This window comes from Mesoplodon bidens (assembly GCF_964165515.1).
Source record: "Mesoplodon bidens genome assembly, chromosome: 2".
In the NCBI taxonomy this organism is placed as follows: Eukaryota; Metazoa; Chordata; class Mammalia; order Artiodactyla; family Ziphiidae; genus Mesoplodon; species Mesoplodon bidens.
The window spans coordinates 85906703-85920738 of record NC_138177.1 but is presented as its reverse complement, the minus strand read 5'-3'; the positions used below and the strand labels follow the sequence as shown (position 1 = coordinate 85920738).

Here is a 14036-nt window from a genome sequence, read left to right as displayed (position 1 = left end):
TATTTAAAACTGAATTTAGCATCTTTCCCCCATAGTCACCCCATTCCTCTTTCTGTCATAGGTACCACCCTCATAATCATCTGGGCCAAAATCCTTTGAGTCACTTTTGCTTCTTCCTCTCTGTTTGCTCTATTCCCTATATAGTTTCCAATCCCTGCTGCTCTTTCTTTTTTCTATATTTTGCCACTATATTATTATGAAAATTTTCCAACATAGAAAAACTGAAAGAATTTTTCAGTGAATACATGTATTATAATGAACATTTTGCTCCATTTGCTTTTTCACATAGCTACCTATGCCTCTATCTACTCATGCTTTTTTTTTGTATCTTCCTCTCCCTTCCTCTGACTACTACATGCTTGGATTTTTCTTGGTCTTTTTTTCCTACAGTTCTCTTCCAGTATATCTTTTATGCCAGTGGTCTGTAAAATGGTGGTGTTCCAACTATCTGTTCAGGTACAGGAAGAAAATGTCAGAACTTTTCATAATATTTCTATTGGGAAAAAATAAATTAAGTTTCTCTACTATTTTTTTTTTTTTTTTGCGGTACACGGGCCTCTCACTGTTGTGGCCTCTCCCGTTGCGGAGCACAGGCTCCGGACGCGCAGGCTCAGTGGCCATGGCTCATGGGCCCAGCCGCTCCGCGGCATGTGGGATCTTCCTGGACCAGGGCACGAACCCGCATCCCCTGCATTGGCATGTGGACTCTCAACCACTGCACCACCAGGGAAGCCCTCTACTATTTTATATACAGATTGGTAATGGCATTCTACCTCATTCTATATGTCAGATTATCATGTACACTCCCCAGAGTGTCTTGAGGGAAGAACATGGGTGACACCCTTGCTCTTGCCAAGAGCCCTGTAAAGTTTTGCAGTTACGTGTGCACAGTTAAGTGGATTTATAGACTATGTTACATGGTTTTTAATCCACACAAAATTAAAGTGTGGCTTAAAAGGATTTCTACAAAGACACTGCTGATTGAAGATAATAATACAAATATGCAAGCCCAAGCTAACAGTGAGAAAATGGCAGAGCTGACACTTCTCATACACCTCATGTGAGCTTTTTTAAACCACATTGAGGTAAACTAGGGATAATTGCTTATTTAATCTTCATCTCCTTTTTATTTTTTATTTATTTATTTTGGCTATGCCCCACAGCATGTGGGATCTTAGTTCCCCAACTAGGAATGGAACCTGTGCCCACTGCATTGGAAGCATGGAGTCTTAATCACTGGACCTCTAGGGAAGTCTCCCATCTCCTTTTTAAACTTCTATTTTGTGTATGCTTTATTATGTAAATACATGTTAGTATAGTAGTATGTATATGTTTATGAATATATATATATAAATCTCTTGGAAGTACATTGTCAGATTTTTTACTGATAAGACTATATGATCAAAAAACTTTAGCTACATTGTCAATTAATCTTTCTAAAATATAACTGCCTTCATACCTCTCCCTTGCTCAGGTTAATGGCCATTATAGTTAATGGCTCCCTACTGTCAGCAGAATAAAGTCGAGGCTCCATGGGGAAGTATTGAAGATTTTTTGTAATTGAACTGTATTCTATATTTCTCTCTCAAAGTATTATCATGCCATAAGTATGACATATTTTTATCTTTGCCTTTGCCACAGGCCCATTTCTTCTGCCAGGAACCAGCCTTTTGCCCTGTGTCCACCTAGCTTGTACCTACTTATCCTTTTAAGCTCAGATGTAAAGTATAATTTTTTGTAGCCTCCTCTGTCATTCTCTTCCAGGTCAGGATTAGGTGTTCTCTCCTCTGTGTGCAACAGTACCACATGGATATTTCTATTGTAGCACTTACTACTACATTGCATTGTTACTAGGTGCCTACACTCTATAGGAGCAAGGATTTTGTCTTATCTATATATCCCTTCAGTAGAGACTTAAATATTTGGATGTAAGGAAGGAAGGAAGGAGGGAAAGAAGGAAAGAAGCTACTCTATGCTCCAGATTATTTTGGTCATCCTTCTTGAAAATAATATTTAATCTCTTTAAGGTTCTGAGGGAAGCAATAAATAACAATTTTGTCTTGGGACTTTCTTGGTGGTCCAGTGGTTAGGACTCCGTGCTTCCAATGCAGAGGGTGAGGGTTAAATCCCTGGTCAGGGAACTAGTATCCCACATGCCTCATGGCCAAAAAAAAAAAAAGAATTCTGTCTTCATTCACTAGTGAGGAGTCAATAGAGAAATAAGACACAGGAAACAGAGGTGAGGTTAGAATACCATCTGCTGAGTGAACATAGCTTTAGCTCTGCACCTCTATTGGACTTACTAATATTTTACCCCTACAGGAGGCAGACATAAGCACTCAATCTCTGGTCTCTGTGTTCAGCTGTTTGACCCCTCCCACAAGGCAGACATGGTGAAAAGACCAGATTACACCCTCTCTGCAGGCAGGCTAGCATCCAGAACAGCAAGAGAACCCAAGAGGCCCTGAGCCAAGCACGTAGAATTCATTCTGTAAAACCCACCAGTCAGATAAGACATTCTTTCTTCCTTGGAGAACAAAGTAAAGGGGCTCAAAGAAACTGGAAATGTTTCTCTGGATGAGTGTGTTCCACTAATGCTCTTTACATTATGGGTGACCATATGTCTTGGTTGGCCAAGGACTAATCCAGCTTATTCCTGCTGTCCCAGCATAATTAATAACAGTGTCCCCTTTTACTCTCAAAAGTGTAGAATACATTATATGGTCATCTTAATTATATCTTTCTTAAGATAGAGCAACCAAAATTGCACTCAGGATTTAAGGATGTTCAAAACATTTTAATCTAAGAGTTACTCTCCCACCCCCATTACTGGGTGTGCCTTTCTAACGTCACCTGTACTTCACTATGGGGACCCCAAAATTTGGAACCTTCAACCTATTTGTTTTATGCTCAGCCAACCTTTATCACTTTTGCTGTATATTTTGTCTCCTCCCTCAATAGGGGAGAAATAGCCCCACAATAGACTATTTCCAGACTAGACTGTATCTGACTTACATTGGTAATTTCCACAACACTTTGCACAGAGTAGATGTTCAAAAGGGGATAGTAATAACAATATTTTAAATGTCAGTTTTTATAGTTTAAGATATTGTTTGCATTCTGCTGAACATTTAAGATCTTCTAGAAAAACCTCACAGTTTCTAAAACTTGCCCTTTTCTCCCCAGTCTTGTGATATTCAGAACCTGTGTTTTTATACCATATCTGATGGTTTAATCGATGTACATATTTATCTTCCACTTAAAATAATTGTTTTAGTTAAATTTAGTTAAATTGTTTTATCTTAAAAATTCAACATCAGGAATCCATTTTACTCTCAACCCACTCCTTTTCTCTTAAGATGAAAGAAAGATTAAATTTTTTACTAAAGACATTTTTACTAAAATGTATTGAACGTCAATATCGTTTTTGGAATTTAGAGAATGGTAAAAGAAAATCATCAACTGAATAGAGCTCCACAATGAGAAAACAATTGTAATTCATATATTTAAATAAGAAAAATCCTATTTGGAAAAGAGGAAAGATAAATTCATGGTCTTTAGAAACAATCAACTGCTTGATATGCCAGAAATAGTTTTGCCTTTTGAGTCAGCTTTTGGGGGGAATGCTTTAGCTTCTAACACAGAAAAATACGGTTAGATCTTTCCTATCTCAAAAGTGAATAAACACATTTTCTCTTGACCCTACTTCTCCTCCACAGTTCTCACTAGGTTTTTCACAACCAAGTTTCCAAAAAGAAGACAAAGAAAAAAAGAAAAGGCTCTCTTCTTAAGGGCTCCACCTTTTATTTTACTCTTTAATACTACAATATGGTGAACTTTGCCCCTTACCTTTCTAGTTAAACTGGTTTTCTTAAGGTTACCAGTAACCTCCGGCCTGATTGCCAAACTCAGTGGACTCTTTTTAGCCCTTATCTTGAGTCCTTACAGCTTTATAAAGCATTTGTTAGCATTGACCATGCTCTCCTCTTCTGTCTTCTTTGACATCATTCCCCCTGACTATTCTCACTCTCTCTGCTCCTTAAATTGTAAATGCGCCTTTAGCTTCTATTCTCCATCTTTTTCTATTCACAATTTATCTAGGTAATCTTGTCCACTGCCATGGCTTTAACTACAATGTCTCCCAAATCCTTATCTTCCTACATTTCTCATTTGAGAACCAGGTTCATATTTCCAAGAGATTGTTGGATATCTCTATAAGGATGTTGCATAGCCGCTCAAATGTAACACCTCCCAAACTGAGTTAAATATTCTCTATACCTGAGCTTCCTGCCATCACCAAATGACATTACATCCTCCCAGTTCCATGAGCGTTAAACTGGCTATCATCCTCAACTTTATCCTCACCGTATCTTCTTCATTGCAGTAAAGTACCAAGTTCTATCAATTCTGACTTTAAAAAACCTGCCATCTCTTAAGTGTCCAATGGTGCTAGGCACTTTTCCCATATTATCTGTCTCCTAAATGCCTCTAAATCCAAATTAATAACTCTTTCCTCTTCCCACAGCTGTTTTCATCATTGGTATCCAGTAAATATTTGATAATATATCATCTTCATGCCTGAAGAGCCATTAACCTTGGGATCATCTTGGCTTCCTCCCCTCTCTTCCTCCTTCAGTCTTAGTGTTAGTCATTGAGTTCTGTTGCTTTGACTTCCTTGTCTCTATTATCCATTCTTTCTCTGTATTCCCACTACCAGTGTCTTAGCTCCAACCTTCATAATTTCTTACCTAAGCTATTAATGACTTTCTTGTTTGTCTGCTTTTATTCTCACTCCACTCCATCTATTTCATTCTTTATTACTGCTGCCAATAATCTTTCCCAAATATAAACGTAATCATGTCTCAGTCCAGCTTAGTCAGTTTCATCATTATCAAAATAAAGACCAAACTTCTTAACCCGGCACTCCAGAAATGTGTTTTGGTGCTTGCTTATAAGACAAGCCCCCTTGCATACATCCTTCACTCTAGCCCTATCAAATTATTTGTAATTACTGAAAATTGCCTGCCATTCTTAATACCTCAGTGCTCTTTGATCTATGGAATGGCCTCCCTCTCCCCAGTCCCAACTCATCCTTTAAGACTGCTCAAACATCACCCTCTTTTAGAAGGCTTTTCTGATAGCTGCTTTACCAAGCAATTGGTGTCATTCCTCTGCTCTCCCCAAAAGCTTGCGTTTACCTTCATTATATCAATTTTCTCTTCTGTCTTCATTTTTAGACTATGAACTCTTTGATGTCAAGAACTATACTGTTTCTAATTTTTATTTTTGCATAAAGAAGGACAGAGGAGGAGAAGGAAGGGAGGGGAAAAAGGGAAGGAAAAGGGGAAGAAATTCAGTAAATGAATCAACCCACTAGATAGTGTATAAAATTGCTAGGTATTAGTCTTGCTTTTATTACCTTTATTTAAGTGGGCAAGTAATAACCACTTCTTTATCTGCATGAATCTGCCCTGCAAAAACCTAGCTAAAGGGCTATACTTTATCTGTTAGTTGCTAATTTCTTTAAGTACTAGCTAAAATGCCGACTCAACTTCCACGTCAACAATGAAATATATTTATTTTGCTGTTTTATTTTTATTAGGCATTAATACATCCTTATTAGTGAATTTTTCAGTTAGCAAATGGAAAGTTTCAACTATCTCTGTAGTTGCTTCAATTCTCCAAAATTCTCAAAGACAAAGCATAAATCCAGGGCTTCCCTGGTGGTGCAGTGGTTAAGAATCCACCTGCCAATGCAGGGGACACGGGTTTGAGCTCTGGTCCGGGAAGATCCCACATGCGACAGAGCAACTAAGCCCGTGCGCCACAACTACTGAGCCTGCGCTCTAGAGCCCGTGAGCCACAACTACTGAAGCCTGTGCACCTAGAGCCCATGCTCTGCAACAAGAGAAGCCACCACAATGAGAAGCCCGCGCACCGCAGCGAAGAGTAGCCCCCGCTCACCACAACTAGAGAAAGCCCATGCGCAGCAACAGACCCAATGCAGCCAAAAATAAATAAATAAAAATAAATAAATATTTTTTTTTAAAAAAAGCATAAACCCAGTTGTGGTGCAGTTGCGGAAGTCATCCTTACACAGCACAACTGAGTTCCTGTGTTATTTCAAGAAAATTTCTATTAAAGAAAAATAGCTCTCTCATGAAAGATCCTCAATGATAATGCTTTGGTAATATTATTATAGAGCATTTTTTTACAGATATAATCCAACAGATATAATCCATGTTATATGCATGTAACAGTTGCTTAGTGTCGACTTAAAGGAAAACATACATGAGAGTTATGAGTTTAAGTTTTGTTCAGGGTCTTACTGAGGCCCATAGCCCAGGAGACAGCAACTCAGGATCTCTGAGAACTGCTCCAAGAGGTAGGAGAGGAGCCAGGATGTACATGAGTTTTTAGCTGGGAAATTCTTGCAGTCAAGCATACATCTTAGCAAAAGATGACCGCTAATCACAAAGAACAGACATCTCAAGCTAATGGTCTTAGTACTTTCTATATATGGGAAGATGCAAGGATCTGGGATCATTGAAATTCTTCCTGTGATATGCATCTAATTATCCAGGGGCCCCTTTGTCCAAAGCACAGCGTGCCTCATCCTGTTTTGTTTTATTTTCATCCTGAATTCCTTTCAGGATGAACTGTCCTGGGTGACTGCAGTGGGTTGCATCTTAACCCCTGAAGAACTGGATAATGAGAGATGCTCTTTGTCCTTTTTTTCTTCACATGGGTCATAAAATATTGTACCTACTTAATTGATTGTTTGCTTCCTAGCTGTGGAGGCTCAAAGTGAACTGAAGTGTATCCCAGTTCTTTTCAGTTGTTTTGATCTGTTTCATATAGTAGTTACTTTTCAACTATTCTCATCTTTTCCACCTCAGACATTTCAACCAGGTCCTTCAAAGGAAAACCACAAAAACTCACCAAGCTTCAAAACCACCAATTAATATATATACATAGGCAGAAAAAATATGCTGGAGAAAAGGGGTGGCGGTGATTCAGAGCCTTTCATCAGGAGGCTAGTCAATTATTCTCTCCTTTTGTTCTGAATGTGGAATAATACTGTTTATTAGAGCTTAACAGTTTGTATTGTTTTATCAGGTTCATTATAATGGAATTTTTACTTACAAAGTCGATATACTACAGCTTAATGATATAAAATGAATAAGTACTTTGTTATTTTCTAAGCCTGTTTGCTGTCTAGCATATGTCATTTGTATGTGTGTGCACATGTGTACATGTTTTTCAGCATAGCAGAAAAAGAGTCTAAAAGAAATTGAAAATAAAAGGGTGGTCAGGGTGGTCATCATAGTGTACAACTCAACTATAGGTTTTTTTAAAATTCCTTCTTGGGCTTCCCTGGTGGCGCAGTGGTTGAGAGTCCACCTGCCGATGCAGGGGACACGGGTTCTTGCCCCAGTCCGGGAAGATCCCACATGCCGCAGAGTGGCTGGGCCCGTGAGCCATGGCCGCTGAGCCTGTGCGTCCGGAGCCTGTGCTCCGCAACGGGAGAGGCCACAACAGTGAGAGGCTCGCGTACTGCAAAAAAAAATTCCTTCTTGCTGGGCTCCTATGCATAATTGATAGCAATAAAAACCACCTGGTAGGAACACTCCTGCCAACTTAATCCATGTCTGACTAATAAAATGATTCTTCAGCCTTACCTTGGAAAACAGAGTGAGAGGGAAAGGGGATTCTTTCTTGACAGGGCCAGTTTACGTTGCAAAGACCAGATTTTTTTTTAACTATCAGAAATTCAACTACTTTCAGTTTTTCTGGTTATATTTTATTGGTCAGTTTACTTGCAATAACACATAATAATCCTATGTAAGGTATTTCTTTGTAACCATACATAAATATAGATTCTATACAAGGCACTGTGTAGTTATATAAATTTTCCTTCAGATGCTTAGATCAAGCTCTTGCAAGGGACAGTAGGTATTTTCTTAGATTTTAAGCAAATCTAGATTGCCCACTTGAAATGGCAAAAATCCAAGGCTGGACTTTCCTGGGGGGAGAAGTGGGTCAGAATGTGATAACAGAAATAATTGACAAATATTTGTCTAATAGTGAAAAATTTAACATGCAGCTGCTGCTTGTATTGAACTACAGGGTGTGTCTCACGTCATTGTTATCAGGCTTTTTAAATGAAAGAAATATACCAGGCGATTTCTTAAATAATTAGCATTTTATGGCTTGTGATTTGAATAAACATCTTTTTTTTTTTTTTTTGCGGTACTCGGGCCGCTCACTGTTATGGCCTCTCCCGTTGTGGAGCACAGGCTCCGCGGCCATGGCTCACGGGCCCAGCTGCTCCGCGGCATGTGGGATCTTCCCGGACCAGGGCACGAACCCGTGTTCCCTGCATCAGCAGGCGGACTCTCAACCACTGCGCCACCAGGGAAGCCCCTCGAAAAAACACCTTTGAGTTTAATGTCATCTTTTCTTCTGTGCTTCTGATTACTTGCTGAGATACTCAATAGCTATTGAAGAAACCACTCAAACTGTGTTTATTGTTTGAAAGTGAGCCCTCAGCTTTCCATCTGTCTCCCAGTTATTAGTGTAATGAAATAAAAGACACAAATTCATTCTGTAAATTATTTTCTTGTTGGTTTTGAAACTGGCATTTCACTCAATTCTGTTTTTTTTTTATTTGCAGAACTTCCTTATGGCTGGGAGAAAATTGAAGACCCTCAGTATGGGACCTACTATGTTGAGTAAGTTTGTTACCTCAGTTAATGTTCTCCCAAATGTTTTCCTTTCATTACACAACTTTAGGGAGTGAATGAAATACTTTATGCTTCTGCAATCCAGCTTTCAGGTTTTGCCACTAGGGGAATGAGAAGGTAGGAACAGTGGGCATTTACTTCACTGACTAGGCTCCCTAGAAGTTGGCTTTGAAGTAAGTATAGAGAGACAGGGGGAAGTTGCCCAGATGAGTAATGGCTAGAGATGTTATCAGTACTACTGAGGCCTCTAAAGAGAGAAGTAGTAGATAGAAGACTGAAATAAGGTGAACTATTAAGGTCACTTTCAACACTATACTTGCATGGTTCTGAAAGCAATGAAAGGACTTTAAGGGCATGGTATCATAATGATCCAAACCTTTGAAGTATATAATTAAAACTGTTCTCTCTTTCAAGGAGTTAATTAAGGAAAACTTAGTATTCTTTTTGGGGGTGAAAGTTGCTTCTCACACAGCTGTTTTGGTTAAATTTAACATAAATCTGTGTTGGAATAGAGGATCAAACACCTGCCTATGTTAGCCAGATAAATTAGGATAACATCAACATCTAATTTTTCTTTCCCTTTTCTTCACTTATCTAATTGCTACATTATTATGATCATTGGGATTGCTTTCTCTCCAGATGGTATAGATAGAATTTTGACCTCAGGCGTCTAGTACCAGGCAAATAATTGCATCAGAGAGGTTACTACTTACCTGGGAACTAGGAGTCTGCACCAACTGCCAAGGTAGTAAAGGCAAAATACTATTACCTGGAAAAATAGCAAACATGAGAATCTTCTAGTTTTATGATTGCTAATTAACTTTTCATCACTTGTTGGCACAAACCAGTGCCACTTCCCTAATGCAAGTAGCTCTGAGTCCTGTTATAATGCTAGTCTTTATCCTAGTGTGTCGGTTGTTACTTGAGTCACTGTGGTTAGAGGGATTTTTGGAATGATTTCTTAAAATCTAACTTGTACCCTAAGAAAATGAGTCATTTTGACCCTTGGATATGTAACTTAACAGTGTCAATATTTTGGTTCCATTAAATGGTTATGTTAATTTTATTTCCATTGTGTTATTTCATATCTTTCTAATACTGTGATGTGAAAGGTTCACAGCAGTTCTTTTGTTATTTTTTTTCTAAAGCATATTTAATTAGAAGAAAAACACCAACCATTTTTCTAGTCAAAGAAATATTTGAAGGCTGGCTGAAAAGGAATTATGAGATTTTTTCCCCCTAAGAGTTAGTCTACTTAAATTGGGCTTCAGTTAGTTATTATTTGCCATTAACACTACTGAACATTTCTGAGATAATAATTCTCATTCTCTTAGTATCCATTCCAAGTGAATTTGAGTACACGGTCAAGAGGTGAAAGACATTTGCCTGTTATAAAATCTTGGGCTAAATGATCGGGTTCTCCTTAAGCAAGGATATACTAATATTGAAGCAACTTTAGGGCAAATCCTGAAGTGACCTGCTCTCAGCTGTCATGGAGGTATGTGAAATAGCCTGATTAGAAGCAACAGCAGTGGCAGCAATGTGATTTTGTATGATTGCTCCCAGATGAGCTCATTTTACAGGAGGGTAATTTATTAGATTAAGAAAGAGCAGGCTGTACTCAAGATGCACATTAGTATGGAATCAGCTGAGCTCTGGAGTGTGGCTTGATTCCCAGATTAGTTAGGCTTTGAATCTCGACTATAGTAATCTGCAGTGAGTTTACTGATGGAGATAAAAAGCTGTTAACTTGAATGGCTACTCTTTGGCTCTCTTAGTTTGTCAAACCAGATGGCACAATGATTGCTCTTGGCAGGAGCCTTATAGTAGTAACACCAACTGCAATGGCAGGGTTTTTTTTTGGTAAGTATTTATTTTAGAAGATGAGATTCTGAAATGGATTAATGTATTCTTGAAAATAAAATTGTTCCCAAAATTTAATGGCAGGCCTTACATAAGAATGCTTATATATTTAGAAATGTTGTCTTAACGTATTGCTTTAACTGCCTTGATGCAGTCAGGTGACAAAGTCAAAATATGTCTGCTTTTAATATCTTAACCCTTCATGAAGGATAATGATTTTGTTTGTTGAGGTGAATTCTTAAAATTCTTATATGCAAAATTTTAATACAGGTGAAATTTCAAATTATTTATTATATATTTAATTAAGCTTGTTTGCTACCCTTGTTTAATTTTTCTGATAATCTGTCATATTCTCCTCTCTTACTTCCCATAGCTGGTTTTATAGAAGACAAAATTTGTTATCTTAATAATATTATGGGTATAAGTAACTAAATGAAAAGGAGAGTGTTTTTACTGTTTTGTTTTTTGGGTGACATTTTAATCTAGATAGTCTAAGGTTACAGATGCAGTTACTCCCTTCACTAAAATCTTACATTATTTGTCAAAGAATTTTCAGGAAAGGGATTACTCATTCGCATACTTCTACTCTCTTCTCCCACACATAACAAAGAGTATACTACTACTTTTTTTTTTTTTTTACAACTTTATTGGAGTATAATTGCTTCACAATGGTGTATTAGTTTCTGCTTTATAACAAAGTGAATCAGTTATACATATACATCTGTTCCCATATCCCTTCCCTCTTGGGTCTCCCTCCCACCCTCCCTATCCCACCCCTCCAGTCGGTCACAAAGCACCGAGCTGATCTCCCTGTGCTATGCGGCTGCTTCCCACTAGCTATCTACCTTACGTTTGGTAGTATATATATGTCCATGCCTCTCTCTCGCTGTACTATTACTTTTTATGTTCTAATACTTGGATGGCAAAGTTAGTCATTCTAGCTGATGACATTAAAGTGAGCCAGGATTCTTTCCAAACAGGCTTATTCTTTTCTAAGTGTCAGTTTCTAGTTTTATTTTTTTCAAGACTATGTAAATTATCAGTACCTAACAGATAACTTTTAAAATGGTACCTAACTTAACACCAAAGTCTTCATTTTCACAGAGGGGTAAACAGTAATTCAGTTGATAAGGTACCCTCATAGTAAGAAGCAGAAGCATACCTGAGTTTTTGTGAAATCAGAACCCAAGGGGTGTCAAGTAGAACTTGCCATATTTAGAGCTCTGAAACTAAATACATACATCTGTTGCAGGGTTAATAATGCACTAGAAGCCTAAAAGGCATAGAGAAGCATACTCAGAAGCTAGCATACCTTGCTGTAGGGTGGTTTTTTGTCCCTGCTGCCCCCTCCTCCATCACCATTAATGTTCACAAATGGTAAAGAAAATATCCAAGTCATGTGACTATTTACATATATATTTTGTAATAGCCTATCTAAAGACAATCATAATCTGAAATTCTCATGATTTGTTGTTTAATTGTTGGTATTTACTAATGTCACTTCTCGTTAAAATGGATTCTACTAGAAAGTGCATTTCATTTGGCTAAAATATATTTGTACTATAGAAGTACTAGAATATAATTCCCTCTTGCTTCTGTATTAGACCTATTTGCAGTCTTAAACACCTTTTGTACAATAGTTGCATTCTTAACCAAGTTACACTTAACTGACTTGCCAGAATAACCTATGCTCAGTTCCCTCTGTAAAGAGGGTAAGAGTATGCTCTTACCCTTAGTATATTGAATACTATCGGCTAATGGCCTACCTCTAGTCTCCCCATGCTTTTCTGCTTTCCCCCACAGACTTGTATGCTTTCAGGGGTCAGTTGTGATTGCTCCTAAATCATAAAAAACAGTTAAACTTTTGTTATAATTATGTAACTAATTATTATATAATTTTGAAGAAATTTAACTGTGATACAGTTTGATAAAAGCAAGTCACTTGCTTAGTTGCTGCTAAATTGATGTGGGTGAGTCAGTTGGAAAACTAATAGTAAAATTCTAGAAGGCTTCTACACTCAGATTTCTTCAAATGTGTCTTTACAGCTGCTTCACTTTAGAGAACCTTAAAACCCTCCTACCATTAACTGCCTTTAAAAAAAATTAACTGATTAATTACCAACAGTTCTGAGTGTATCATATAGGAGGGCTTCTACTGTAGTTTTGAAAACTGTTATTAGCTATATTAGAAACGTTTATAAAGAAGCTGTAGTGAATACTTCAGCAGCTTTGACTTCTAGGCATCTTCTGCGGGCCCTTCTTTAGTTGCCAGAAGGCTCTTCCTCTGTGACCTGTCAGCATATCTGGGGTCCATAGCGTAAAGGGTACATATTTATCCCTTAACCTATGATAGTCTATTTAAAAATATGTAATTCTTTCATATTAAACTGAAATGCATATTTTTCTACATTTTACAGTCACCTTAACCAGAAAACCCAGTTTGAAAATCCAGTGGAGGAAGCCAAAAGGAAAAAGCAGTTAGGACAGGCTGATATTGGGTCTTCAAAACCAGGTAGAACTTTTACCTCTATCTTCTCTTCTAAGAATAACTTGTGAAACGTATATGCTGAAATAATAAAAGTGAGTTTGAACTTTTTACTGTCGGGGCTTTGAAATTCAACAGAGAATGTCTAATTTCTTTCACTGTAAAGGTATGAATAATCTTAATAAAACATCTGGACAGTTTGAGAATACTGAGACTTTTCTCATGCTGCTTATATAGAAAGTATGAAATTGTTGGCAGAAGGGACTGAATAGCTTTGTTATGGGTGCAAGGTTTTAATTTGAAGATTGGATTGTTTCCTAGTGTTTAAGGCCAAGCCAGTATTAGATCTCTAATTCATTATGAGCTTCTCTCAAGTTAATTGCTTAGATCTAACGTCAGTAACCATTCAGGATTCTTCATTAACTGATATGAACAAATACTAAGTAAATCCGCTGTATTATTGCCTACATCATTGATTCTCAAGTGGGATGGTAGGGTATTAGTAATATCAGGATCATTTGGGGAACATTTTAAAAATACATAGGTCCTGAGATTTTGATGAGCCTAGACATGTGTATTTTGAAAAAGATGCCCAGAAATTTCTTACGTCCAACTTATCCCTCCTCATCTTCTCCCCTTTCTCTCTCTCTCATTTATAAGGTCTATATGGTCATATCATAATAATCTATTAGATTCTTCACTTCTGTTGCCAGTGAGAGAAACAGTTTTTTCTTATAACTACTCTTCCAAAACACAGTCTCTTCCCTTAAGATTTGCATTTGATTTAACAAGTATTTTTAGTTTAACAAATATTTTGGAGCACCTACTATATGCCCAGTGCTTTGCTAGGTACATGGTATTAAAAAATGATTAAGAGTCAGATAGGTCTTGCCCTCAAGAGTTCACAGTCTAAAATAGGAAACTAATAGTTACACTGTATG

At 37.5% G+C, this 14036-nt stretch overlaps 1 protein-coding gene across 3 annotated transcripts in view; it reads left to right on the top strand.

Moving 5' to 3' along the window:
• The window catches only part of MAGI3 (membrane associated guanylate kinase, WW and PDZ domain containing 3), a 275258-nt gene that overhangs the window by 205835 nt on the left and 55387 nt on the right, over positions 1-14036 (top strand). For all 3 annotated transcript variants that reach the window (XM_081222384.1, XM_081222383.1, XM_081222385.1), the window contains exons 7-8: positions 8678-8735; positions 13028-13122. In XM_081222384.1, the coding sequence (XP_081078510.1) occupies positions 8678-8735; positions 13028-13122 (153 nt within the window). The remainder of the gene's footprint in view (positions 1-8677; positions 8736-13027; positions 13123-14036) is intronic.